The sequence below is a fragment of the Corylus avellana genome, chromosome 10 (genome assembly GCF_965113065.1).
Source record: "Corylus avellana chromosome 10, dhCorAvel1.hap1.2, whole genome shotgun sequence".
Lineage (NCBI taxonomy): Eukaryota > Viridiplantae > Streptophyta > Magnoliopsida > Fagales > Betulaceae > Corylus > Corylus avellana.
The window spans coordinates 8,310,781-8,338,403 of NC_142499.1; the positions used below are offsets into that span (position 1 = coordinate 8,310,781).

A 27,623-nucleotide genomic window follows, 5' to 3' on the forward strand; every position below is an offset into this window, starting at 1 on the left:
TTTGAAGAATTTTCTCCAATATATTCTATAAAAATGATATGTATCACTTTTCATGTGAGAAATACATATTTTTTAAATAGCACGTGAGAAGCAAATGCTTTTCGAATAAAATTTATTAAAACTTTGTCATTATAATTAAAAAAAAAAAAAAAAAGTACGTGTTTCTCACATATAGACGTCACATGTTATTTTTATAGAATAAGTTAAAAACTCCTCTAACTCAATTTAAATAAAAACTGTCATTGTCATATGAGCATCTTCAACAACACTACCTAGAAAATCATTATTATTATTATTTTACCTACTATTTTTTTATACAATTTTTAAATATTATTTCTTAGTTTTTTTTTTTTTTTTTTGAAAAATGTTGAGAATTTATCATTAATGAGAAAATCCAGAGCTTCAAAACTCTAAATTACAAGAGCTGCACGCTCTATAGCAAGTATATCAGAAATACATGGGGGTATCTCCTCCATCCATATATTATCAATACACTTTCTAACTGCTTCTTTAGCTAGCCCATAGGCTGCTTTGTTAGAAAATCTCTTCACGTGTCTGACTTGAGCCGTTCGAAAATGTCGTAGAAGCATTCTAGCATCATCTATGAGGTGTCCGTAGGGACTCAAGTCTTCAATCTCAGCTTGAAGCGCCTTAACCACGATCAGAGAATCCCCTTCCAAAATTACGTTTTGAATACCCGTGTCACGTCCAACTCAGCTGCATAAGCTGCTCCCATGGCTTCCGCTATAACTGGTGGTTGTTTAGTCTGGATTGTCAAGCTCCTTGCTGAGATGACTTCTCCAAAGGAGTCTCTTATAATCACCCCAACACCCAACCGATCATTCTTCTCATCCATACCTACATCCCAATTAATTTTGTAGAACCCAGGTGGTGGGCACCTCCAGACTTCCTCAACCTCCCCTGTTTCTCGTGAAAATTCATTTAGCCTGTCCTGCTTCTGATTTGCTTCCAGGAACATCTCGTGGGTCTCCTTCGCTTCATGGATCAACCGGTTTGGATGTAGAAACGTACCTCCATGCAAAACGTTATTTCTCCTTTTCCAAATGCATTGGGCTATCGTTGCAATTAGTCCCATCTCATCAGAACTGCATCTCTCCGAAAGCTTCACCAGTAATTCTCTAAAATCTGTACCCAGACTCCCCATTTTCTGGATCTTCCTATCACACACCCCCCAAACATCCCGTGCAGCTGGACACTCCCACAACACGTGGAGAATTGTTTCGGTCTCTTGACTGCACAGAAAACACCCCACCTCCAGGTCCATTCCCCTCCGCAGAAGATTATCTCTGGTTGGGAGCAGGTTGCTACACGCCCTCCATAGGAAGACTTTCGTGGAATTTGAGATTGAAAGGCCCCATATCAATTTCCAGAAAAAGTCCAGCCATTGCCTTCTGAGCTCACGCCCCCCTCACGTTGAATCCTTTCTTGCTCCAAAAAATAAGCGCTTCTTACAGTGAATATTCCCGTAGGCGTTGCTCTCCATACCATTTTATCCGGACAGTCAAATCTGCTGAGAGGGATATTGCATATAATTTCTGCCTCTTCTTTTTCAAATAGAGATTGTATCAGAGGAACATTCCAACCCCTTGAATGTGGATCCATTAAGGCTGAAACTTTCTCATCACTTGCCAAAGATAAACATGGAGACTGAACTTTAAAAGATATAGGCTTAGGAATCCATTTAGACCCCCAGATATTGACACTCTGCCCGTTCCCAATCCGCCAAATCATCCCTTCCTTCAGCAAAACGGTAGCAGCCAGTAAACTTCTCCACGCAAAGGACGGCCTGCTGCCAATATTTGCTTCCAATAATGAGCTTCCATTAAAGTATTTGGCTTTTAAAATGCGCCCCACCAGGCTATCAGGATTTTGGATAATCCTCCATCCTTGCTTAGCTAAAAGGGCCATATTAAAACAGATTAGGTCTCTAAAACCCATACCTCCGTTAGCTTTTGATCTCCCCATTTTCTCCCAGCTCATCCAGTGTATCTTCTTCACATTATCCTTGTGTCCCCACCAGAACTTCTGCATAATTCCATTTAACTCACTACAAAGTGTTTTGGGCAGCAAAAAAATGCTCATGCTATAAGCAGGAATCGCCTGTATCACAGCTTTAATTAGAATCTCCTTTCCTGCTTGTGAGAGGAATTTTGCTTTCCAATCATTGACACGTTTATTCACTCTCTCCTTAATCTTATGAAACTCTCTAGTCCTTGATTTTCCCACCAAAGCTGGGAGCCCCAAATAAGTGTCAAAACGCTGCGATGCGGGTATCCCGGACAAATTCTGGATTTTCAGCCGATCTTCCCTGCTAGTATTTCTGCTGAAAAAAACAGCAGTCTTCTCTTTATTCAAACGTTGCCCTGAGACAGCCTCATAATCTTCCAGAATTTCAGACAAAAAGGCCCAATCTTGCAAATTAGCCTTACAGAAAATTAGGCTATCGTCTGCAAAAAATAAATGGTTAATTTTGGGGCCCCTTAGGGAAGTAGGGACTCCCTTAAGCCTTCCATTTAAAGCAGCCTGTTGAAATTTAAAACTGAGGACCTCTGCACAAAGCAAGAAAAGGTAAGGCGAAATAGGGTCCCCTTGTCTGATCCCTCTAGAAGGACGGATAAGACCAACGGGTTCCCCATTGATAATTATTGAATAATTGACACTAGAAACACAAGACATTACAAGCCCCACCCATTTTGCATCAAAGCCCATCTTTCTCATCACCGACTCCAAAAAGACCCATTCCACTCTATCATAGGCTTTACTCATATCGAGTTTTAAAGCCATATATCCCACCTTACCCCACATCCTAGAATGCATAGTGTGGAGTGTTTCGTAGGCCACCAAAATGTTATCCGTAATTAATCTCCCCGGAATGAAAGCACTTTGATTGGGTGAGATAATATCCGGGAGTATGATTTTTAACCGATTAGCTAAAACTTTGGAAATAATTTTGTAAGTCACATTACAGAGACTAATCGGTCTAAAATCAATGACTTTCGTCGCTCTAATTTTCTTGGGAATAAGGGCTATGTGAGTAAAATTAATATCCTTATCAATTTTTCCGTACCTGAAAAAATTGGAGACGACTTGTCCAACTTTCGGGCCCACCGAGGCCCAATGATCTTGAAAGAAGCAAGTCGGGAAACCGTCGGGGCCTGGCGCTTTCATGGGATCCATTTGGGATAAAGCCATATAAATCTCCTCCATGGTAGGCTCCCGAATGAGTCTGGAATTCATTTCAGCTGTGACTCTATTGGGCAATAAATCCAGACTTTCATCCACCCCAGTAGGGTGTGAGGATGTGAACATAGTTTGATAATAAGAGCAAAAAGCCCTTTCAACTTCTCTCGGATTGGACCATCTCCTGCCCTCCTCATCTTCAATTTGAGAAATAATATTTTTACATCTCCTCTGTTTTACGCATTCATGAAAGAATCGTGTGTTCTTGTCCCCATTTTTGAGCCAATGCATTTTTACTCTTTGTCTCCACGTTACATCAGCTTGAGCCAAAAGATCACCCAACTCAGTTTGCAATCTTTTTATCTCACCCCTCCTAGCAGTGCCTTCCACTTCCTGCATAGTACGTAGTTGGGCTGATTTTTGAGAAATAATATCTTCAGTTGGTGGGACCTCCTTCTTTCTCCATTGCATTAACTCTCTTTTACTTTGCTCCAGATTACTTTTAATTCCTTGCCAGGCGTCATCTTTCCTCTCTTTTTGCCTCCAAACTCTCTTGATTATTTCCTTGGGTTCCACTTTTCTGCTCCACCTAGCCTCATATCGAAACCAGAATTGTTTCCTTCGTCCCGTCCTCCTCCCAGTTGAGCATTCAATACATAATGGAGCATGATCCGAACTTCTAGCCACCAAGACCTCCACTTGAACATTAGTAAAAAATTCACACCACTCCCTATTGCCGAAAGCTCTGTCAAGCCTTTCTTGGGTAAAATCCTCCGCTTCACGTCCATTATGCCAAGTGAATTTGGGACCCGAAAAACCCAAATCCTGCAGATTACATTGCTCCACAGCTTGCTGAAAATCCTGCATTTGTCTCAGTGCTTTACGCCTCCCTCCCCACTTCTCATTGTCTTCCAATATTTCGTTGAAGTCTCCCGCACATAACCAAGGGATTGGAGCAAAAGATTGGAGATAATTTAATAAACTCCAGGATTCCTGTCTTTTGCTAGCATTGGGGTTGCCGTAGAACCCTGTAAATTTCCAAGCCTGCATCCCCGACACGGAATTGATCACTGCGTTGATATGCCAACGACTATAATTTTGAATCTCAATGCTAACATCATTTTTCCAAAGTAAGGCGAGGCCTCCACTCTTGCCCACACTGTCCACACCAAAGCTGTTATTAAAACCAGCCTTTATTCTTATGAACTCCAAACTCTTTGCTTGTAACTTGGTCTCCATGAGAAAGACCATATCGGGTCTCTTTTCCTTTACCAACCGGCAAAGGTCTCGAACTGTCCAGGGGTTCCCAAGCCCCCGGCAGTTCCAACTCAAGACAATCATGATGACTGGCGGGGCTGAAAGTCAGCCACCGCCATTCCTCTTTGAAAGATTTTTTGAGTTGCACCATTTCTTTTTCCTCTCTTACTGCCGGATTCTACAGTAACACCTTCTTCCCGCTCTTCCGCAAGTCGTTTGTTCTGAATTGTAACATCTTGTTGGGCCTCTGACCCGTTACTTGCTTTCTCCCGGGCCAGTTTTTTCCACTTGCGCAGAGTTGGACTACCCAATTTTTTGTTGGGCCCACCCCCATGTAGCTTGGGCGTGCTGCTTTCCTTGCCTTGATTAGCCACTTGTCCTGCTGCACCCACATTGGATGTACAGGTGGCCATTGGATTAATGCCCCCATCTTTTTCGTGCACAGAATCATTGAAGGCCCCTTTGTCCGTTCCTCCCACGCAATCAACTCCTCCCACATTCTCCACGTTTGACTCCTCATTACTCCTCCTTCCAATTACGTGCTCATGTCCATAACTGCAGCTTTTATTTCCTAAATGGAAATCCTTTTTCAAAGAAGCATTTAAGTATTGCTCCTTATTTAAGCACATGGCTGTTACTCCTTCGACTACTCCCCCAAATTCATAGCCTTTTGAAGCGCTTCCCTTTCCATCAGTTACACCTGCCATATCTTCTGTCTCTCTTCCGCATGGAAACTCCCCCGATTTTTGCAATCCGTTACAATCGTCATTAAATGAAGATTCGCTACTGTCTCTCTCTGCTTCTTTCCATTTTTGATCCTGTTTTTCCGGCCAAGCAGCCTCCTCCGACCGGCAATTTTTGTTGCCGTTTTCTCTTCCGGTGCCGACCGAACTGGACTCCTCTCTCTCCCACCATTTTTTGCCCGCTAACCATGGCTTCGTAGGAGGAACACGAAGCCATGGACCATACTCTTGCTCTGACCCCACCATTCGCTTACCCGAACCTCCAGTACAACCTTTCACGCCATGACAAATTACTCCACAAGTATAACAAAATTTCGGCACCTTCTCATACTGGAAAGGAATCCAAATTGAGCGTTGCTTCATGCGAAGCATGGTTCCCCGAGGAAGTGGTTTGAGTACATTGACCTGAACTTTAACCCTCAGGAAAGCTCCCCAGCCAATTCCCTCCTCATTGGTATCCACCTCTTCGACCACCCCTATTGTTGCTCCCAATTTTTTCCCCATCTCCATCCCCATACAAGCTAGGGGAAGACGAAACATTCGGACCCAAAAAGCTGCATATTCGAACCTCATTTCCTCTGGAGATAGAAGGCCATCAAAATCTTCCACAGCGAAGAGATGGCCTTCAAAAATCCAAGGTCGACCTTCAAGGACTCGCTCCTTATCCCAATGGTGTTCGAATTCCATAAGAAACATATTGTCTCCCATTACTTTGAACGTCATACGGCCTGTCGGCTTCCATCCCCGAATCAGTTTCGCTCTGATTATATCCTTCCCAATGATCCTATCAGCCATTAGCTTGCCCACTAAACATGACTTGCCCTTTTCCACGATCTCCTCCGCGTCTTCTTCCAAAAATTCAACCCCATTCAGTTCCGCCTCCGAGAGAGAAAACTTCCCCCACAGTTTCGTTAAATCTTCCGCCATAGAAAATCAATTCTCACTACCACACCGATGAAGATGTGTAGTCTATCTCCTTCTCCTCTGGGTTCAAAGAAAACCTAGAGAGAAAAATTTTCCTTATTTCTTAGTTGTTTTCTTTAATATACAATTGCCATTTTTTTGTGGAAAGGGTGATGAGGAATACGGGGAGAATAAATAAAATAAAATTAAAAAAAAAAGATTGAGAAAGTTGGAAATCGCAAAAGACAGACTGAAAAGAAGGAAATGTTAACGAGTTGGTTACATCAAGGAATATTTGGAAGATAGATAGACGACACCACCGTCCGTCGTTTCTTGCATTTCAAAGCCAAATCTATTCTGACGCCTAAATCTATGTGCACCATTTATTCCCTTCACAATTCCCTGTTTCGTATAATACATTTTTTTACATACAAGTTGATTCACGTGATAAGAAGGTGAAAGGAAGATTTATTTATTTATTTATTTATTTTCTCTTAGAGAAAAGTGAAAGAAAAAAAATAATAAATTGTTTAATAACATGAAAACAAAGAGGTTGAATTTTTTCTTTTAGAGAAATGAAAAAAAATATTTGCCAAATAGGCCTGCTATTTCTCAATTTGCCATTTATCTCTCATTCATTATTTTATTTTATTTATTTTTCAAATCAACGACATGTGAGTTCTATCAAGGAGATGCATTATAAGTGGTGCAAGCATTAAGAAAGGATGACAAAAGTCGGCGTCGCTATAGCCAATTAATCAACAAGACCAGTAATGTTCTGAAGTCTTTTCAACAATGGAAAGTGTCTTACATCAAACGAGAGGCGAATTGAGTGGTTCATTGGCTAGCGAAAAGTGCACTCTTTATCGGATATGAATCCGCTCATATTTATTTTTTATTTTTTTAAAGATAAGAGATTCTTATATTTTAAAATCTTCATCTAACGGTTTAAATAAATGTAGAAATTTGTGTTATTGAAGGAAGTGAATTTGACATATTAAAAACAAAAATTAATTAATTCAGTAACATACAAACTTCTATATTTATTTAGATTATTAGACGAAATAGATGGCTCAAATTTTAAAATATGAGAATCTCATATTTAGAAAATATGAGGAGATGTCAATCCCTCTTTATCTCAGATGAAGTAGGCCATATAAAGAAAGCTTTTCCGCTTGTTAATGATATTGTAATGGCTGAACGTTTTATTAAATGATATTACTGCAGGATTGATTTCAAAAAATAAAAAGTCACATAATGTGTTCGAATTCTCTGCAATTTCTCATAGAAGATAAATGGTCACGTCGTGAATGACATTGAAAGAAGTATTTGTTCCTTATATATATATATATATATATATATATATATATATATATATATTTTTTTTTTTTTCCTCTTTGGTAATGGAAAAATAATAATTAAAAAAAAAAAAAAAAAAAAACTCATCACAAAGGATATGGGCCAATCCCACCGTTAGGGTGTTCATGGACTGAGTTGGCCGGTTACGTTTCCCAACCCAGCCCAAAAATTTCAACAGGTTGATATTGACGTTTTTGTCCGTTTGATTCCAAAGGGCTACCATCTCTTGGTCCAAGTTGCAGCATTTAACAACTTGTAGTTTGAGTTCAGAAATGCTTGACATTTTCATATTGTGTATATTTAATTAATATGAGATAAAAATCACTTTAAACAACTTATCTTTTTCTTATTTCGATCACATATTTTGCTTTTTGATTAGCTATGTCTAGGCAAACCCTATAGTTTATGTATTCAATTTTTAATAATTTCTCTTGTTGGTTTAAGAAAACAATAGAATAAAATAGAAAATAATATTTATAGAAAATAAAGAATGAAGTAGAAAATATATTGGAGTTTGGAATGGAAGCCCACGCTCTCACCGGCCCAACGAATAACCGGTCCAAATACAACTTACTTGAAGCACACATTCATGGGGATCTTATATGGACAGCAATGTATAATATAAATTGGGGAAATAGAACTCATTAAAGGATGATATAATTCATGACAATTGCCTTATAAAACATAAGATATCAATGATATTTAGCCTTTATAATGTCAGTAGGAGGCTAGACTTAGGTGCTCTCATGTCTTAGTCTCCATCTATCTCCTTCATTTTTATCTTTATACTTTATAGACTTAGACATCGGAAGTGGCGACCCTCCCTTCTTTTGAGGCACGTCACTTTGTCTTTGGTTGTCTTGCATGGATCCCGAATTGAGGACTGAGCGTGAGTAATCACTAGTTGATTTTATTCATCAAGAGTTGGCATCGTCTGTGGCGACAACAACCATTTGCTCAAGTTAAAGATAAAAGACTAACAATGGTGAACACTCGATCCATGAATACTTTGCATTTGTCGGTAAATCCAACGCCCAGTAGAATCCTAAACTCATGGCTCGAACTAGGTTGACAATATTTGCAACACTCCCAAATTCAGCTTTGATCAGTTTGGTAGGGTTACTAGCAATTATTAGGGTTGCATATTGGGTTTATTTTTGTGATTAATGACTTATGTTGTATGAGTAGGAGATTGTTGTATTTATTTTGCTTTTAGGTCAATTGACATAGTCATTTTATTATTGGGTCTATAATGAATTGGACCATTTTGTAAGCTTTTTAGGGAAACATGTACTTTCACCCTAAATATAAATAGAGTTGGCACATCAGATTTCATTAAAGTCATAAAAAAAAAAAAATAAGAGCAGAACTAGTCTCCTCTATACTCACAGATAGAGATGCAGCCATCGATCGTATGAAAAACTCGTCGTCAAATAATGAAGGTATATTTGTCTTTCTTATTTGTTTTTATTTGTTTTTTGTCTCAAGGATTCTGACTTATTGTATTTTGTTTTTTTAATTGCTGACTTATTATACTTGCTTAAAGTAGAAAGGGAAAATTCCTGGTACTGCCCAAGGTCAATTGGACACCTCTTACCAACCAAGCTTTTGTTTTTAGTTGCAGCAACTGGAGCAGAATGGACTCTCCTTTTTTTTTTTTTTTTTTTTTTTGGGCCCCCAATTCACATATGGACACCTCTTAACAACCAGGGAAACCTATATGTAATAATGACAATGTACTCTTTAATGTTAATAAAATGACAAAATTATTTTTATAAAATTTTTAATAAGACAAAAATATCTTTAAAATTTTGAAAGAAAATTAATTTTTATTTTAGTAAGAGTAATTTCGTCATTTTTTTTTTAATTAGGGGTACATTGTTATTGTTTTAAAATTAAGAGTACATTGTTATTGTTTTGGTAGTTTGTGGGGTAAATTGTCGCAATTGATAGTTTGAAAGGTAGATTGTCATTTTGGTGGTAGTTTGAGGGGGTTAAGTAGACTTTACTCTAAAAAAAAATAAAAGGCCTTTTTATTTTTTATTTTTTATTTTTTTATTTTTTATTTTTAAGTTTTTAATAAATTCTTAAGTCAATACATGAAAACAAAAAAAATCATAAACTTTTTTTTTTTAAAACTTTACTTAAGACCTTGAACTACCACATATTTGAAAAGATCCTTCAAATTTCAAAAACTCTTAATTTCATCCCTTGAACTTTCAGTTCAATGCAATATATCCACTCTGTCCAATTTAAAATGTTAAAGTGATAAAATGACATTTATATCCCTAATTTTTTTTTTTTTTTTTAATTCCAAATTTACCCTTAGTTTTCAAATTAAAAATTTAAAAAAAAAATGAAAATTGAAATGTAATTTGGTCTTTTTAGTAATTTTAGTTAGGGGTTAACGGTTACATTTGACGGTGGGGTCAATTGAATCAAATTGAAAGTTTATGGGGTTAAATTGAGAGTTTTTTAAATTTAGGGGGGTCTTTTCAAAACGTGTAGTAGTTCAGAGGTCTAAAGTAAAGTTTCTCCACTTTTTTATTTATTTATTTTTAATTTTTAGTCCCTGAGTCAACCGAAAGATGACATAAGCACTTCCGTTACATTTGTTTTTAAAATGTCTAACGTCCGTCATTCAATCTCAAAACTCATTGTTTTGCCAAGTCAGCCTTTTTTTTTTATCCCACTTTAAAATATTAATTTTTTATTAATTTAATTAAAAAAAAAATTTAAAGAGGTGGCTAGTGGTGGCAGCCACCCCAAACTCACCATGAGGTGGTTGAAAGCCACCCCTAACCCCCTAATGGGAGCCACCCCATGGGTGAGTATCCCCGGGGGTGGTTTTTTTTTTTTTTTTTTTCTTCAAATTAACTATTAAATAATTTAAATTTATAAGACTCCTGATTTTTTTTTTTTTTAAAAAAAAAGAAATTTACGAAGATATTGTAGTCTTACTTTTTTTTTTTTTTAAAAAATAGAGATAAGAAAAAAAAAAAAAAAAAGTATATCCAATAATTTGTAAGAGCAGTGCTTAAGAGAAGATTGGCGTGAATGAATAGTCGTGATAACAAAGCCGGCTGCAAAGATCCTTCAAGTATATGATAACAAAATAAATAAGGAGCAGTTCGACTAGTTTGTCATCCTTCCCAGCGTAACTTCGCCCTCTCCTCTCGGGTGGTATTTGTGTCGGTGCAAAGGTGTCAGAGGAGGCAAATGGCGACGCAAGAGTGGGAGCCGTGGGCGGAGCTCAAGGGGAAAGTGGTGATGGTGACGGGGGCCTCATCAGGGCTCGGCAACGACTTCTGTCTCAACCTCGCCAAGGCCGGCTGCAGAATCGTCGCCGCCGCTCGCCGGGTGGACCGACTCGTCTCCCTCTGCCACCAGATCAATCACCTCCCTGATCTACATTCTTCTTCTTCTTCTTCGGATTCCGAGCCTAGAAGCCCCCGAGCTGTGGCTGTGGAGCTGGACGTGTGCGCGGACGCTCCCACCATCGAGAGCTCGGTATGCAAGGCTTGGGATGCTTTTGGGCATATCGATGCGTTGGTCAACTGCGCGGGAGTTAGAGGTGATTTGCTTCTTTTTGTTTTCTTTGTTTTTATAATTTGCTTTCTGTTTGGTTGTTGAGAAAAAAAAAATTGAGGAAAATGAAGGAAAGTTTGCGTTTGGGACTTAACGATGCCGAGAAACCGTTATGATTTGATATCTGTCCCGTTGATTTCTTAGCAAATAAAGCCAACCCAAATTTCACATTTGTGATTTACCTGCTGGGCCTTCGCCGAATTTCCAGATATGAATGAAAGAGCTCGTTGATGGCTCTTTTGTTTTTGGATGGATGGATGGATGGATAGAGCGAGAGATTGCATAAATTGGGTGATCTTCATTACACAGTTTAGCATCTAAGACATATATATAGGGATTTTCATTCTTGTATTCAGGTAGCCAATTGTGTGCTCTTTTCCTCTCATTTTTGATGCTTTGATACATGTTTTGAACTCTTTTGGCGTGGACTTCAGGTAATGTGAGATCTCCATTGGAATTGTCTGTGGATGAATGGGACCAGGCTGTCAAAACAAACTTAACAGGAACCTGGTTGGTATCAAAATATGTCTGCATACGGATGCGTGATGCTGAGCGGGCAGGATCAATCATCAATATATCTTCTATTGCTGGCCTTAACCGTGGCCACTTGCCTGGAGGTGCAGCCTATTCTTCTTCAAAGGCAGGCCTAAACACCTTGACAAAGGTAATCTCATTTGACTTGCAATTCCTTGAAAATATGGAGGCATTGTCATTAACATGTTTCTTAATAACTGTTTGGAAGCAAAATGGTTACTTTACGATGGAAGACCATACTTTCTGTGAACCTGAATCTTGCATAATTATTTCTGACCTATGAGTAGAATCATTATATCTTCACAGAAAGAGTGTACTGTGGAGGAAAAAGAATCCTAGTAAACATATGAAGTTTACTTCAACTGATTCAAAAGAAGTCAGCTTATGTACATTTCCTAAAGAAAAAAGGGTGAAAAAGGAAATATTACATCAACTAAAATATACTTTTGCTATTTGAAAGGAAAAATGGAATTCCAAGATAAAGCACTTGTGTGTAGACACACAATTGAAGACTCGAGGATGCCCTTGAGGTCAAACCTTTTTGAAATGCAAGCTGCAACAGATCTATTTGCCACCTCTAAACACCATCAATTGCATATTCATATCATGAATGATATTGGCGTGTAGCATATATTGGGACTTTTATAATATGTTTGATGACTATTCAACTTAGATGTTCGTTTCTTTTTCTTTTTCATTTGTGTTTGATAAGAAACTGGTCTGCTACCGGCCAGCCGGGCTGGTGTCCTCCACTTCATGGGGCATGGTTTCGTGTCACTATGCTTTCTCTTGGTTGTGTTTTGACTCGACTGCTACCTTTTTCTGTGATTATATGAGGACATCTTAAGATGTTTGCTTGGGTAGAACCCTGAACTCATTTGGAGTAGCCAGTGTCCTTTGAGTCCCTGCCCATAGAAAATGTATTCTTAACAAGCCAGTTTGTCTTTTATTCCTGTGTTTCCCCTTTCTGTTTCCATATTATAGTGCTACATAATCTGTTTCCCTTCCTTTTTTTTTTTTTTTTTTTTTCAGAAATTCATTTTATAGTTTATGAATATATGATATTATATTTACATTTCTTCATCAAGTTTTTTGTCATAGTTATCCCTTTATCTTCCCAAAAGAAAAGAAAGTTATTCGTTTGTTTATTTATATGTTCATGTTGTTCATATAACAGGCCATGGCTCTGGAATTAGGACTATACAAAATTAGAGTGAATTCGATATCACCAGGGCTTTTCAAATCTGAGATTACTCAGGGTCTTATGCAAAAAGATTGGCTGGATAACGTGGCCAAGAAAACTGTCCCTTTAAGAACTTTTGGCACCTCAGATCCAGCATTAACATCACTTATTCGATACTTGATACATGACTCTTCTGAATACGTTTCGGGCAACATTTTCATTGTTGATGCAGGTGTCACATTACCAGGTGTCCCCATTTTCTCTTCCCTTTGAAATTCATGTTATCTAACGACACAACTTTGTAATAATGGCATAAGTCGCTATTCTAGTCAAATATTTTAGTGGCTTATGAGCATCGCAAGTAAACTAGTTGGAGGAAAGATATATGATAAGTTTATTCAGGTGATCTATTATTTCTGTGTTCATTACATGAAAATCGACCGATTATTTTTGTTGAAATGGATACCCGCTATTAGATTATGAAATAATTGTGAAATAAAATGTGGTTTTTAGTATTACTCTTTATCATATTATTCATATATGTGAGATATTAATGGTTTCTACAACTTATGGTATTGTTTTTTTAATTTCTTTTATCTGATCTTCTTCTTCTGAAATTCTTAGGGTATTCTATTACTTAAATTTTCTCAAATCTCCATTGTTTTCAAGTTAAATGGTTGAGGTTTTGTTGTACCTGGATTTATCACTTCTAAAATACTGAAAATATGAAAGAGTAGCCCCTCTGTAAATCACCCATCAAGCTTCTGAAGTCTGTTGTAGGGACACACAAACAACCTTAAAATCTAATTGATGAGGATCATAACAATTTGTATGTCTTGATTGATGTGAGGAGTTACATGGGGGTCAAGAAGTGTCGAATCTCAAGTTGTTGAATAAAATCGATGCATGTGGTTAAATTGAAAACCACAAGACTAGATTGAGAGCCAAATACTACATGCATGGCTTTAGAAAAGGCGAATCATTACCCCCCTTTGCTGCGCTCTTCCCCCTCGGGTGGATCTTGCTTAGCTCAGCTCCGGAGGCACCTCCCTTTAAGCTAGATTGACTCGCTCGCGGATTAAGTCATAACATCTGAACATCAGACCCTATTTGTGAAACTTAAAAGATCTTTCCGATCAGGATGTAGACAAACCGACTATTTCGCTCGGTTCGGAAGGCACTTGAGTCAACCACTGTCGCCCTACAAATGAAAAATGGGACAAATTTTAACAAAAGTTCTCTCCATTTCTTACATGACAGTCAATTTGTATCTTCTCTTCAAGGTTGTAGCTGCGAAAGCTTAATACTTGACTACAAAATTTCAAGTCCTAGGTTTTGGCCAGTAATGTCGAGTTTCAATTTGTCTCCAGGGAACAAATGTGGGAGGTGAAGTTTACATAATGATGAATGAACCTTCCAAAACAAAGGAAGACATAATCCCAAATTTCAGCTACTATATCTACCAAAGAATAAAAAATATTAGCAAATGATCTATCAAAAGTAGGGGCTCCGAACAAGGATTTGTTGCACTAAGGTGCCCCAAACTTCATAGTGCGGAGGGTTATGGAGTCTATTTGCCCGAACTCCTGTCTCGGGTAGGTGGAGGTTGCCCGGGACAAGTGAGCTTTTTTAGTCTCCTTTTATGTTGAGTTGTCTAAATTGCTAGTAATTCGAACACCAAAGTACAGGAGATTTAGATTCACACGAGAGAGAGAGAGAGAGATTCACACGAGAGAGAGAGAGAGAGAGAGAGAGAGAGAGAGACCTTAGTCATAAATGTCAATCCTAATTAACAATAAGCTAGACTTCCATTTATAACTGTTAGTCTATTACAATACTATTTAAAACACAATATCTTTTATAAAAATTTTCACACTTTCTTGTAGGAATATTTTGGCAAAAGAAGTTCGTACCTTTTGCAAGATTGGAGCTAATTGATTATTTTAAAAAATAATTATATAAAAAAAACAGAAGAAAAAAAATTAGAATTGTTGTATGGCCACTCTTAGCAGAGGAGATGGTGATTACATGGTCACCTTGATTTGGTTGGACTAGTTGCACGACTACAACAAACAACAGGTCTGGGGTGGCCAGGTGACCACCCTAACAAGATCGTGACCACAATTAGGATAGGGGTAGTCACACTGCCACATTTTTTTTTTCTTTTAATTTTTTTTATAAGTAAGAAGTGCATATTGCTGCATGGTGCTACTCTGAGGCCGAAAGTAAACAATACAATAGACACACAAGGATGGTTATATGGTTAGGTCGTTACCATCGTTGTCTAAGGCCCTTCAAAATATAAGTCCTCTAAAAAATGGTAATATAATTTAGAAAGCTTCCTAAGAAATAAAGACTACTAAATGATTGCAATAACATTGTAAGGTGAGAACTTAATAAACCTTGAAGGATGATTGAGAAAGGCATCTACAAGAGTACAATGGTTGGTGTATAAGGACAAATTTTCTCCAAATTAGATTGAAGGAACATAGTCTAATAAAATAACATGTATCCTTGTAACATGTGCAAGGCACATGTATCCTTCTAATAGAACACGTTAAAGTTTGGTTAAATCTACTGACTTAAATATTCGTATAATCCAATTTTATTAGACTGGGCTCCTAGTTTAAAAAAAATTTATGTCTTTAAAATATGACGGAGAAAGGCATATCTTTTCCAGTGTAAAAAGCCATCTTTGCAGCCTCTCTGGCTCATCCAAAAAAAAAAAAAAAAATCAAGAAAAGGTGAAAGACATCTCGGTAGTGTTAGAATGAAAATTAAAGACAACTTAAAAGGCAACTCAACGGGACGTGTGAGAGAAGGTTAAAAGAAACTTATGGCAATGTGGGTTAAAGGAAGTCTTTTACTAGATTGAATTAAGGTGATATGATACATTTAAGACTGAGTAATGCTATACATCACCTTATTGTTCTCACGTTCCCAAAGGGCGGCCAAAGCTGATATGTCGTAGTTCTTCATAGCACAAAAAAAAAAAAAAAAAAAAAAAAAAAAAAAAATTATCATGCACCAATTACTATGAAAAACAATGCAACATCAGCTTTGGAGGATGGAGAGTTAATGCGGTGATTGAATAAAATTATTCTTCGAAACCATAAAAATATTATAAAACAAAGCACATAAGTTCATCCCATTTCTAAATGATCTACCTAACAATTCTTAGAGACTAGTTTTTTTTTTTTTTAGCTCTTGTGTTCGCCTTTTATCTAAAATCTTATTTCTTATAAAATATTATTGGATTTTTTATATTATAAACAAGTGAGAAGAAGAATTTTTAAATAAAATTTTTAATATTTAATTAAAGGGAAAATTACCCTAAAACTCCATAGGATTTCACTTTGTTGCCAAAAGAATGACCTACATTTTCCCCACATAAGAATCAAGAATTGATGTCATATGCTAAGTTTTCGTCCATTTTTTTTTTTTTTTTGAGAAATTTTCGTCCAAATTTTAATAGGATATCAATTCAAGAAAAAAAGGGATATCCACTAGATGCCTTGATTTTGCAGACCCCCCTTGAACTTCCAAATCTGTCATTTTAAACTCCTGAACTTCTATTTGCTTTCACTTTGGACCCATCTGTTAATTTTCAATGTTAGATTAAACAGTTGGACTTTTTATACCCATTATACCCCCACGTTAAAACTACACTGTTTTGGGCTTCAAAACTACAACACTCACCCAGCCCAAAACGTCATGATTTCTTTTTTTTTTTTTTTTAAGAAAAAAAAAAAAAAGGGAGAAAGATCAGGGTGGCTCCAGCCAACCCTTGGCCAAAATGGGGTGGCCGGACCACCCCCATGGCCGGTCTGGGGGTGGTCCGGCCACCCCCAAAAGGCCAAAAAAAAAAAAAAAAAAAAAAACAACAACAACGGAATGGCTTTGGGGCTTTTGGGGGTGGTCAGACCACACCCAAGGGCCTGGGGTGGTTTCGGCCACCCCTACACCGGCCGTAGGGGGTGGCCGAAACCACCCCTAGGCCGTTGGGGGTGGTCCGGCCACCCCCAAAAGCCCAAACCCATCCCAAAACCCCCTTTTTTTTTTTGGGCCTTTTGGGGGTGTTTTCTTTTCTTTTCTTTTCTTTTTGTTCAATTTTTTTTTAATATTTTTAATATTTTTCATTTCTTTTGTTTTAAAAGAAAAAAATAAAATTTAATGCCCAAAACGGTGTCGTTTTGGGCTGGGGTGGGTGCTGTAGTTTTGGGCATTTTCGAAATTTCAAGTGGGCTGGGTAAGGGTATAATGGGCATAAAAAGTCAGACGGTTTGAATTTAATGTTGAAAACTAACTGAGGGGTCTAAAGTGAGAGTAAATGGAAGTTCAGGGATTCAAAATGAGAGATTTGAAAGTTCAGGGGGGTCTGTAAAATCGGGCGGAAGTTCAGGGGGGCTTAATGAAGTTTTCCCTGAATATTAATAAGAAGACGTAGTGCACTGCCTACTATGTTAGGCTACCACCTAAAATTAAGTTGGGAAAAAAATTAAATTTAGTCCCTAGTGGTATTTTATGTGATTTCAATCTAGTCCTTCAATTTTTAATTTTGACAATTCTTTATGTTTTCCTCTAGTTTTAAATAAGTCACTCCGTCATTATAGTGTACAATTAATTAAAGATGTACTCCATAGACTATTTAGTTAATGTCACATGGCTTTCATTTGGGGTACTGTGCCAACTTCCTGATGTCACGCGATAGAGAGCTGCTGCTATACGGTTGTGGCAGAAAACATGGGTTTTCTGCCCACCAATCACTACATGACACATCAGCATTTTAAGAAAAATGCAAAAACTTAAAATGAGAACAAAACACCAAAGCAAAAAAAAATAAGGGCAGCCACGAGAACCGCCAACCCTATCTGGGTGGCCGGCGTGGCCACTCCCAGGCCATGGGGTGGCCGCACCGGCCACCCCGTGGCCTAGGGATGGCTGGCGCGGCCACCCCAGATCTGGCTAGGGGTGGCCGGCGAGCCACCCCTAGGCCAAGGGGTGGCTCGCAAGCCACCCTAGTGGTGGCTGGGGTGGCCGCGCGCCACCCCAGACAGATCTGGGGGTGGCGCACGGCCACCCCTAAGCCTCGGGGGTGACCCGTGAGCCACCCCATAGGCCCTGGGGTGGCCCGCTAGCTGCCCCTCGTGGTGGTGGGGGTGGCCCGCGCCACCCCAGATCTTGCTGGGGTGGCATGCCGGCCACCCCCAGCAACATTTTGGCGTGGCGTGGGCCACCCCATGGGCTGGGGGTGGCTCGCCGGCCACCCCCAGAATGTTCTGGGGTGGCCCGCGCCACCCCATGTGGCCGACGAAGAGATAGAGGGAGAGAGGCAGCGGCGGTTCTGGCGGTGGCGGAGGCTGCGGTGGCTCTGGTGGAATCAAGGTGGCTAAAGCTGTGAGGGGATAAAAATTAGGTGCATGTGTTCTCATTTTATTTTCTTGCTCCAAGCTGATTTGGCATTCAGCTATTGGAGGGCAAAAAACCCACCTTGTTTGCCACGATCGAAGTGAAGTGATTCCCCACGCGATATAGTTACCTTAAATTATAAATAAACCTAAATTGAAACATTTTAAAATTTTCAATATATATATGAAGGGTTAAATGCTTTTACAAAGCTTGTGCTTTGCGCCAGAATCAAATAGCCACTTCGATTTTCAAAAATATCAGAAATGGTATTTATGATAAGGAAATAAACTCACTTAATACTTCCGTCATGATTCTGTCAATTTTTATTTTATTTTATATTTTTTTTACGGATCTCCACGTCAGTCTTACATGTAGAATGGTACTTGTAGTTTCAAGGCGAAACATGACGTGCTACCTATGTTTTTGGGTGCCACGTCAGATTAAAATATATTTAAAATAATATTTAACAATATATATATATAGGGAGTTGGGGGTGGCCGACCACCACCAGTTTATCTAAGGAGCCACCCCCAACCATGGGAGTGGATTGGTCACCCCTAACTTGCAAAATGGGGGTGGCCAAGCCACCCCCAAGAGCCTTGGGGGTGGCTGAGCCACACCCATTTGGCCTATGGGTGGCTTCAGCCACCCTATATCAACTAGTCTCGAGGTGGCAGAACCACCACCATGGCCCCTGGGGGTGGTTCGGCGACCCCAAGTGCCAAATAAAAAAAAAAAAAAAAAGGTTTTGCTTTAGGGGTGGCCGAACGGTGGTTTAGCCATAGGGGTGGCTCGGCCACCCCAGACCTGCTAGTATAGGGTGATTGAAGCCACCCCTTGGCCAAACGGGGGTGGCCGAGCCATTCCCATAGCCTTTGGGGGTGGTTCAGCCACCCCCAAAGCAAACCCTTAAATTTTTATTTTTATTTTTTTTTATTATTATTTTTTTATTTGGTCCTTGGGGGTGGCCGGCCACCCCCTATGGCCAAAATGGGGTGGTAGCCACTCCCATCTCCCCATAAAATATATATATTTTTTTTGTTACATAATATTTTAAATATTTTTTAACGTGGCACCCAAAAACACATGTGTTGCCTTGAAACCACAAGTACCAGCCCACATGTAAGGGTGTAGTGGAACTCTGTCAAAAAAACTAACAGAATCATAATGGAAGTATCAAGTGGGTTTATTTCCTTACTATAGGTACTATTTGTGATATTTTTGAAAACCGACGTGGCTATTTGATTCTAGCTCAAAGTACAGATACTGGAAAGTCATTTAACCCAAAAAAGAAAGAGAGAGGTGGTTAGCCAGTCTTGGTGTAGTGCAGCACCCTGCGTAAGGAAATACTAAAATAAAATAGAAAATATAAAAAAATAATGAAAGTAAAATATATTATGGTGAAAATGGATTGAACACGATGAGGCTTGTAGGTGTTTGATCGAAAGAACATTAGGATTTAAGGGTTTAAGTGTAATAGCATGAATAATCAATCACTTTTTAAATAAAATAGAATGAGAATTTTATATAAATTCCAAATATTTCAATAAGTATAACTCTTTTCTAAATATTAATGTTTATATTGTTATTTAAAATTTGTCGTAACAGGAACGTTCGAGGTTACCATCAAATGATCGAGTACAAACGTTCGATTGTACATTCGAACTATCGTTCATACTCATAATAATTTTTGAATAAGAGGGGTTTTTCTTGGCCTTTTATGCATGAGATGACTATAAAAGGGCCTAGGATGAACCATAGACCCCTCATTTGGTTTCTCAGCCTATTTTGAACCTAGAGAGAGAGAGAAGGGGGTGGGGTGGGGGAAGTTTGCCCTTGGAAGCTTGGTCTCTATGAGGCTTAGAGGACTTTTGCTTAGAGGTAATCTTATCCTAATCCCTTGTTTTCATAAATTATTTTACTATTTAGATGTATATTCTAACATGCTTAGCTATTTTGTTTGAATAAAAATATTGGTTTAAAGAGAGTTCCTGTTTTAAAAACCTTTTGTGTGGGAACGTGTGTAATTAGTAGACACTATGCAAATTGTCATAATTTCTCCCTTAAACACATACCTAAACTATTTGTGAATAACATTTTAACAAAATGATTAGTTTTGAAATAAAAATGGTTAAAATTATCACCTTTTTAGGTGTTTTTGGTAAATATGTTCAACTTCTGTGTTTTGATATAGGATATTATGTATAAATATAGGTTTAATGCATGTATATAGGATATTATGTTAAATTGGTAGTTTCTGTTAGGGGACGAAAAATCGACCCAGCTAAATGAATGCTCGCTAGTTTGTGATTGAACGCTCAAATATTGAGGGACGAACGTTCATTTCTACCAAAAGAGGTTAGTACAGTTTATGATGAAGAATTAGAGTTTTCATCTCAAAGTTAGGGTATTATGTATTAGGATTAAGACTTTTAGTGTGTTTATGTCTAATATTAGATTATGATTTGCAATGACTTGGTGATTATGATTTGCAGCAAATGGCTTACAAAGTCAGCTTTGCTTAGTTAGTAGTTAATTGTTAATATTATAGAAAGGTTTTTTTTGATGCTCCCAGTTTATAATTATAGTACATAATATTATTTAAGTTCATAAGTTAGCATTCTCGGATTATTCATCCCATTTATGGATATTCATACTCTGATAAGTTAGATGACTATAGGGCAATACCACCAGTTAGTTATCAGTTAATTTGTCTAGGGGAAATTGTCAGTAACACTTTAAGTTGATCAAAGTTGATTGATTTAACTTAGGAGGTGTTATAGTTATGTTATCAGGGCTCTACGCTATGAGAATTGTGGTACAAGGTTAAGATTTTTTCTTTCTGCTATAGAATCATTTTAGGGAGTGTGTGATCTTCAAGTCTTATTCCCCATGGAATGATCCTAGGAGGTGAAACAGAGAGTTAATTACCAATTAATTAATTTTCTGAGGCTTTATGTTAAGACTTTAAAATTTCAAATATGTGACATCTTGTTTAGTTGAGGTTGGAAGATGTTTGAATGAGAAGGAATCTCTAGTAGTTCCGAAGGAGTTTCAAAGCCTTCCTAGAGAACACTGTGGAAGAGTTTGAGGAAGATTTTTAGGGTAATCTCTATGATCAAAGTGCGTGAAATTCACATCGATACTATTATATGTTTTTGTTGGCATACTATTTTGAATATGAAAGATGCATGCTTACTACTTGCATGAAATCACTGTTGTAACAATGTAAGCTCAGTTTTTGTGAACATGAAATATTGAAAAATGTATGAACTATCGTGTAATTATTTATCATTACATGCCTGTAAAAGATAGAGAGTAACTGCATCGTATGACATGAATTCTAGCCATGGGTTTACCATTATATAGGTATGACCCTATGATCCAGATTTTTGTTTACTTTGTTGCCACTTGTATCCAATGGGCTAGATATGTGACATTTACAATCATGTACGAATGGTGGTCATGAAGGAATAGCATTGCTAGTAGCATCGGCCACCTAAGGTTAGACCCGGTCAGGCTACTAGTTGGTGGCTGATATTGTACTTCATTTGGGCACCAATTTTGTACCAGAGGTCCCTTGGGACTCACGAACCCAACCGTGAATGGGTTAAGCCAGTGGTGGAGCCAGCTATATTATATTAGGGGTGCCGCTAAAATTTTTTTGGCGTCCTAAAAATTTGGTAATTCACACAATATATGCATCACAAAAAATATCTATAAAAGTTCATAAATATGTGCTGAAATTGATATATTAGAAATGTAACATGTCGACACTATATCAAAAAGACAAAAATACAAAAAAAAGTGTCTAGAACTGCACTTTATGGTCTCTTAGAAGTACAAAATCATCAAGTATCGAATCTAAATCGAAGCTTTTACCAATTTCCCTTTCAATATAGAGAACTAAACTATTTGCAAGAAAATCATCCATCATTTTGTTGCAAAGTCGTGTTTTAACAATTTTCATTGCTGAAAATGCTCGTTCGGTAGTTGCTGTAGATACTGGAAGAGTCAAAACAAGACGAATCAATCTATCAATAAGATCATGTCTTTGATTTTTCCACCTTTGCCAATCCTTGGCATAATTCTGCAATGGAAGACAAATTTTGTAATGTCAGATCAGTAAGCACATCAAGTTCAAAATACCTCAACTGATATCTCAAATTAATTTTTTTCTGCTCAGAAAAATCAAGAGGATAATACTTCTCCTCAAGGATACATATATCATCAATTTTAAAGGATTTATAAGCATCTTTTGGATCCAAAGCAGAGCTAAGTATCAAAAGTTCCATCGCCTTTTCACCAAACCTACTATGAAGCTCTTGCAATTGAAAGTCGATAGTAATATTGAATATGTCAAAATGATAATGATGCTCCAATGTAATGTGATTCTTTTGACTACGACCTCGACCTTCAATATAACGAGCACTCAAATTCGGAATGTCAATTTCAGCTTTCTTAGAGAAAGAGACAATGTTCTCAAGCAAATTATCCTAACCATCATCTCTCAACTTTTGCATAAGTTTTTTTGCAATAGAAACTGAATTAATAGCATTCAAAATGTCTTGAGATTCTTGCTGCAAAACTTGACAAAGAACATCAGTAATGCCCATGATTTCCTTCATTAAATGTGAAATAAATATGAACTCGAAGGATGTAAGCATTTTATAAGCAGCCTTAGCATCTCCTCGCTGAGAGTAAGTACCTCCTTCTCTTCCAACATCTTCAAGCATTGTACAAGTAGCATCAAACATCCTTATTAGGCTACAAATAGAATTAAAATGAGAACCCCAAGGAGAATCACCAGCTCGTTTCAAAGTGACAATTTGATTAGCCAATTTTCTAGTTTCAAGCTTACCAATAGCTTGCATACGTGAGATTTGTGTTGAATGAACAGCTTATAGTTGATCATGACGTTTACATGAAGCACTGGCCACATTGATAACAAAGTTCAAATTTGTGAAGAACACATGAAGAAAAGACACTTCTCTAGATGTAACAACAAATGCTAATTGTAATCGATGAGCAAAACAATGAACATAGTATGCACAAGAACAATTATTAAGAAATAATGCTTGCAATCCCTTCCATTCACCACACATGTTACTAGCACCATCATGTCCTTGTCCACGGATATTTTGATTGTCAAGGCAATGACGAGAGAGAACATCAGATATTCCATTCTTTAGAGTCAATGCCGATGTATCTGTAACATGAACTATATCAAAGAAAAGTTCTTGTATAAAACCATCTTTGTCAACAAATTTCAAAACAATTGCCATTTGTTATCTCTTAGACTCATCACGTGCCTCATCAACAATGATGCAAAATTTAGAGTCTCCAATATCTTCACGAATTTTCTCTTGCACTTTACTTGCAATGACTTGCAAAATCTCCTTTTGAATTGTATGTGAAGTATACTTTGCAGATTTTGGAGCATTTTCCAAAACAACACTTGCAGCTTTATCATTATATGATGCCAAAATCTTAATCAGCTCAAGAAAATTACCTCAATTTTTTGAAGCAAGAGTCTCATCATGACCTCTATAAGGACATCCTTGAAATGCAAGCCATCGAACAACATCAATAGAAGTTTTCACACGTAGTCGATTATTTTGAATTTGTTCGGTACTTTGTGCATTCAGTACTTTATCGATATGCCGTGATTGATTTCGTAAATCTTCATAAGATTTCATAGCATTATTATGAGGTGAACAAGGATCCTCCCCAATATGAGTCAAAAAGGCACAATTTTTTCCCTCATGAACTTTTCTCCAATTTCTAAATCCCTTGATAGTAAATACATCCCTTCCAGGACGTCCATCTCTTTTCATAGTAAAAAGATAACATGGTAGACAATATGCAGCATCCTTAGAACAAGAATACTCAAGACAAAGAAATTGTGTGAACAAAGAGGCTTGAAAGCGATGAGGGTGATTTTTTGGTCTAGAAAGTGGATAATTTGCAAGAATAAATCGATTTGGACCATCTTTCAAATAAGCCCGTCTTATTTCATCACGTCGATTGATTGGATAGTCCCACATCGGAGGACGTAATCCTGGATTTCGCTCTATAGAAATAGAAGAAACATCAACTTCATTAACATTGAGTGTGGATGATTTGAAATGAATCTCTTGTGTTTTCGCAATTGGAGATTCAAAAGGATGTTCTTCATCTTCAACCCTTGGAGATTTAAGATGACGCTCATTGGGAATTGAAGTTTCGGCATTAGATTCCAATGGTGTATTACTTTTTGAAATGTCGGCTTCTTTCCTTTTGAAGAATGAATCGATAGTTTTAAATTTTGACATGATTCATGAACCTAAAATTTTCAAGTTAAATAACGACCCCTGTTGTGCAAATTTATTTAACTTGCAAGTGCACGAATCAATTGTAGTTTAATGGATTGCAAGTGCGAGGTCGATCCCACAGAGAATTGTATTTTTGAAAGAGCAATTTATATCTAAACTAATTAAATCCTAATCTAGTTCCAAAAGGGTTTTGATTTTTGAGTTTTGAAAATTAAAGGATAAACATAAACTAAATAAAATAAGTAAATCTAAGGATAAAGGTACTAAGGTTTGGGAATTCACACTCACCAAATCATAACAACATACTTTATGTTCATCAATATTAATCCGAAGTTCTCACAAATTAAATCATAGATATGTTTTACTATTCTTCAAAGAATTAATCAAAACCATTCCATGTATCCATTCATTGACCAAATCACAAAAGGAATCCAAATTTAATTGAAACACTAGATGTATCCGTAGAACAAATCACAAGGGATATCCAATTTTTATGAGTTAAAAGCTAAACAATCAATCATATGAAATTATCTCAAATCATCACATGTATCCTTGAATCACAAGAGATATCCAAGAATTACTCCATACAATTGATTAGAAGTAAAACAATTGAAATATAAAACTCAATAAAATCAGAATAATAAAAAACTTACATAAAAGTGATGTTGTTCTTCATCGGTGAGGCTTCATCCCCAACCTTAGTTGGGAATTTAGCTCTACATAAAAATAAAACCTAAACTAAAGAAAACCTAAACTAAAAAGAGAAAAACTGTAGAATTTTGCTCTCTAGGATTGTGTATCTTTTCTTGAATGCAAAGAAGTCTATTTATAGGCTTAGGGAAGTCCTAGAAGCCTAAGTAAACCTAGATAATTCGGAGGTCTGTCTCCTAGTCAAAATAGAAGTCTGAAATCGGAATGAGATTCGTCCAGATTTGTGTCTCTTAATTGAGGGGCGATTTTGGCATAGTAACCTTCCGAATTAGGAAAATCCTATTTCATAAGAAATTGTATTATTTTAAGTTAGCTTTCCAATACCATTTGAATCACTTCAATCCGATATTTGAGAAGAAAGTTACGATCAAAATACTGAGACCTATACAGAATCTGAATTTGAATCCGATCTGAAATCTTATCCAATCTGATCTTTTATCCAATTTAATCTGATTTAACCTATTTCTTGGATTTGGTTAAACTTAACCACATCATCTAGGTCTTCTCAAAGTATTCTTTCTTCCAAACTTTGCATTTTTCCCTTTAAAGCTGTAGTTTTTCTTCAATGACCTACAAAATACTAAAAACATAAAACTAACACAAAATATTAAATAACGACACAGTTAAAGGATTAACTAATGTAAATAAAGGGGTCCAAATATGCAATATTTGGCACTTATCAACCCCGTAAGAGACAATCAAAGTTTATAAACATTAAACAACAAAATAAGCAATCATACGGATATTAAAGTTTATTCAATCATTCAAATTAATAGTGAAATTAAATTAATGTTTAATCAAAGTTTATATGGATATAAGCAACAAAATAAACATTAAAGTTTAAAACCCACAAATTAAACAGAGGAAAAACAGAGGATGGATAAAAAATGTAACACAAAAGTTTAAGGTTTAGGAAATTACTAGGGTTGTGACTCACCTGAGAAAATAGAGAGAGTGTCTTTGATTTCGATTTCCTAAGAACCCGCTAGACCCAAAAGGGCCAAATTAACTGAATTGTAGAAAACTCCAAAGTATTTGAACTTTTCTCGCAAACCCTCTTCCTGTAAAAGGAGCAAAATATAAATTAAGTCATGGTTTTCAACCAAAGCATCAAAATTTGGTGAAACAAAACAAAATTTACAGTTTACCTTAAGCTCCTCCACATCCCAAGAATTTCTCCAAAAACCTTCCATGAGTATTGGTTTTTTCCTTTTCTTGCTATAATCTAAAAAATTCAAATACAGAAAAATCAATTCCGGCAATATAACACAAAGCCTATCACGAATAGACTGAATAGTCAAATCTCGCTTAGTAGTTAGTTCCTATGGGTTTTGACCATCGCATCCCAGTATATTTTGCATAAAACAACTTCCATCTTTCTACGGTTCTACCTTTCCATTCTTATATCCTCATTTCAGAATATATTCCCTAGCAGTAGGAGAATCATCGATTAAAAACTTCTTCATAACCAGACTCCATAGATACATTAATACATTATACATACATTGATACATATAGGTTTACTAACTTTATTCAATTTTCTAGTAACATGCTAGATCACATTCAAGAATTGGTTCTTCTTTTCACTTCTTTTCATTACTTCTTGATTTGCTCATTTGCTTCAGTACATGGTAGCAAACAAATCCTTGCATGCCCTTATCTACAAATTACTGCATAGTCTGCTAGCTGGTGGATTATATCCGAGTGAGCTTAAATTTCATTGCTGCATATGCTTTTCATTGTATGAAATGGCTATGAACTTACAATTGCCTACTATGGTCATGAACTAGATGAATGGCTCAATTTCCAACAATGCATAAACGATCCTCAACTTACAGAGAAAGAAAAGATGGATTTAACTATTTTTTCTAGGCAACCAAACAGAAGATAATTAAACGAAAACAACAAAAAAAATTACAAATTGTCATAAAAGATAAATATGTGGGAATTCAATTAATAATCAAAGAGATCAGAATAGGACCTAATTTGGCAGCTGCATCAACGCCTTTTCCAGTTCTCCAGTTTTGAGTTCTCCACCATACAATCTCAAGAAACTGATAAAACAAATCGAAAAATCCGAAATTAAAACTAGGTAAAAAAAAGAAACTAGAACAAAAATCTAAAACTGTAACATAAAACTACAAAAGCAACTGAGAAGCCAGGAAGGAGGAGACAAGGAGTTACCTGTGAATCTGACAGTCTGTGATAGAAAGAACAGAGAACGAAGAGACTAGAGAGAGTCTGAGAGACTGAGAGAGAGCGTCTTAGAGATTTTTTTTTTTGGGGGGTGCTCCGCCACTGTACATATGCAATTTCAACAGAACATTAAGAAGAAATTCATGCAAAAATAAGGCCAATTAAATATACTACAATGTGAAAATAAAACAAAATAAAAGATTCAAAGAAAACAAGCTACACCTA

The 27,623-nt window shown here is 37.0% G+C and overlaps 3 protein-coding genes across 3 annotated transcripts; 1 reads left to right on the forward strand and 2 right to left on the reverse strand.

The window, feature by feature from the left end:
- Nucleotides 1-410: 410 nt before the first annotated feature.
- LOC148583312 (uncharacterized) lies at nt 411-1,285 on the reverse strand. The gene is made up of 2 exons (XM_088511357.1): nt 698-1,285; nt 411-650 (listed from the first exon to the last, which is right to left on the reverse strand). Exons 1-2 carry the CDS (start codon nt 1,283-1,285, stop codon nt 411-413), a joined length of 828 nt encoding a protein of 275 aa, XP_088367483.1.
- A 9,255-nt stretch (nt 1,286-10,540) lies between these two features.
- Nucleotides 10,541-13,181, forward strand: LOC132191891 (uncharacterized). Its single transcript, XM_059607014.2, has 3 exons — nt 10,541-11,037; nt 11,486-11,715; nt 12,763-13,181. The coding sequence occupies exons 1-3, from the start codon at nt 10,683-10,685 to the stop codon at nt 13,039-13,041; spliced, it is 864 nt and encodes a 287-aa protein (XP_059462997.2). The 5' UTR covers nt 10,541-10,682; the 3' UTR covers nt 13,042-13,181.
- A 9,492-nt stretch (nt 13,182-22,673) lies between these two features.
- Nucleotides 22,674-23,462, reverse strand: LOC148583313 (uncharacterized). The gene is made up of 2 exons (XM_088511358.1): nt 23,281-23,462; nt 22,674-22,944 (listed from the first exon to the last, which is right to left on the reverse strand). The coding sequence occupies exons 1-2, from the start codon at nt 23,460-23,462 to the stop codon at nt 22,674-22,676; spliced, it is 453 nt and encodes a 150-aa protein (XP_088367484.1).
- Between the last annotated feature and the right edge of the window lie 4,161 nt (nt 23,463-27,623).

Coding starts and splice junctions, on each gene's coding strand:
- LOC132191891 (XM_059607014.2), top strand. CDS start 10,683: ATGGCGACGCAAGAGTGGGAGCCGTGGGCGGAGCTCAAGGGGAAAGTG. Junction 11,038..11,485: donor CAACTGCGCGGGAGTTAGAG/GTGATTTGCTTC, acceptor CGTGGACTTCAG/GTAATGTGAGATCTCCATTG. Junction 11,716..12,762: donor GCCTAAACACCTTGACAAAG/GTAATCTCATTT, acceptor TTCATATAACAG/GCCATGGCTCTGGAATTAGG.
- LOC148583312 (XM_088511357.1), bottom strand. CDS start 1,285: ATGGACCTGGAGGTGGGGTGTTTTCTGTGCAGTCAAGAGACCGAAACA. Junction 651..697: donor CTGAGTTGGACGTGACACGG/GTATTCAAAACG, acceptor ATCGTGGTTAAG/GCGCTTCAAGCTGAGATTGA.
- LOC148583313 (XM_088511358.1), bottom strand. CDS start 23,462: ATGGCAATTGTTTTGAAATTTGTTGACAAAGATGGTTTTATACAAGAA. Junction 22,945..23,280: donor CATGATGGTGCTAGTAACAT/GTGTGGTGAATG, acceptor TTCTATTTGTAG/CCTAATAAGGATGTTTGATG.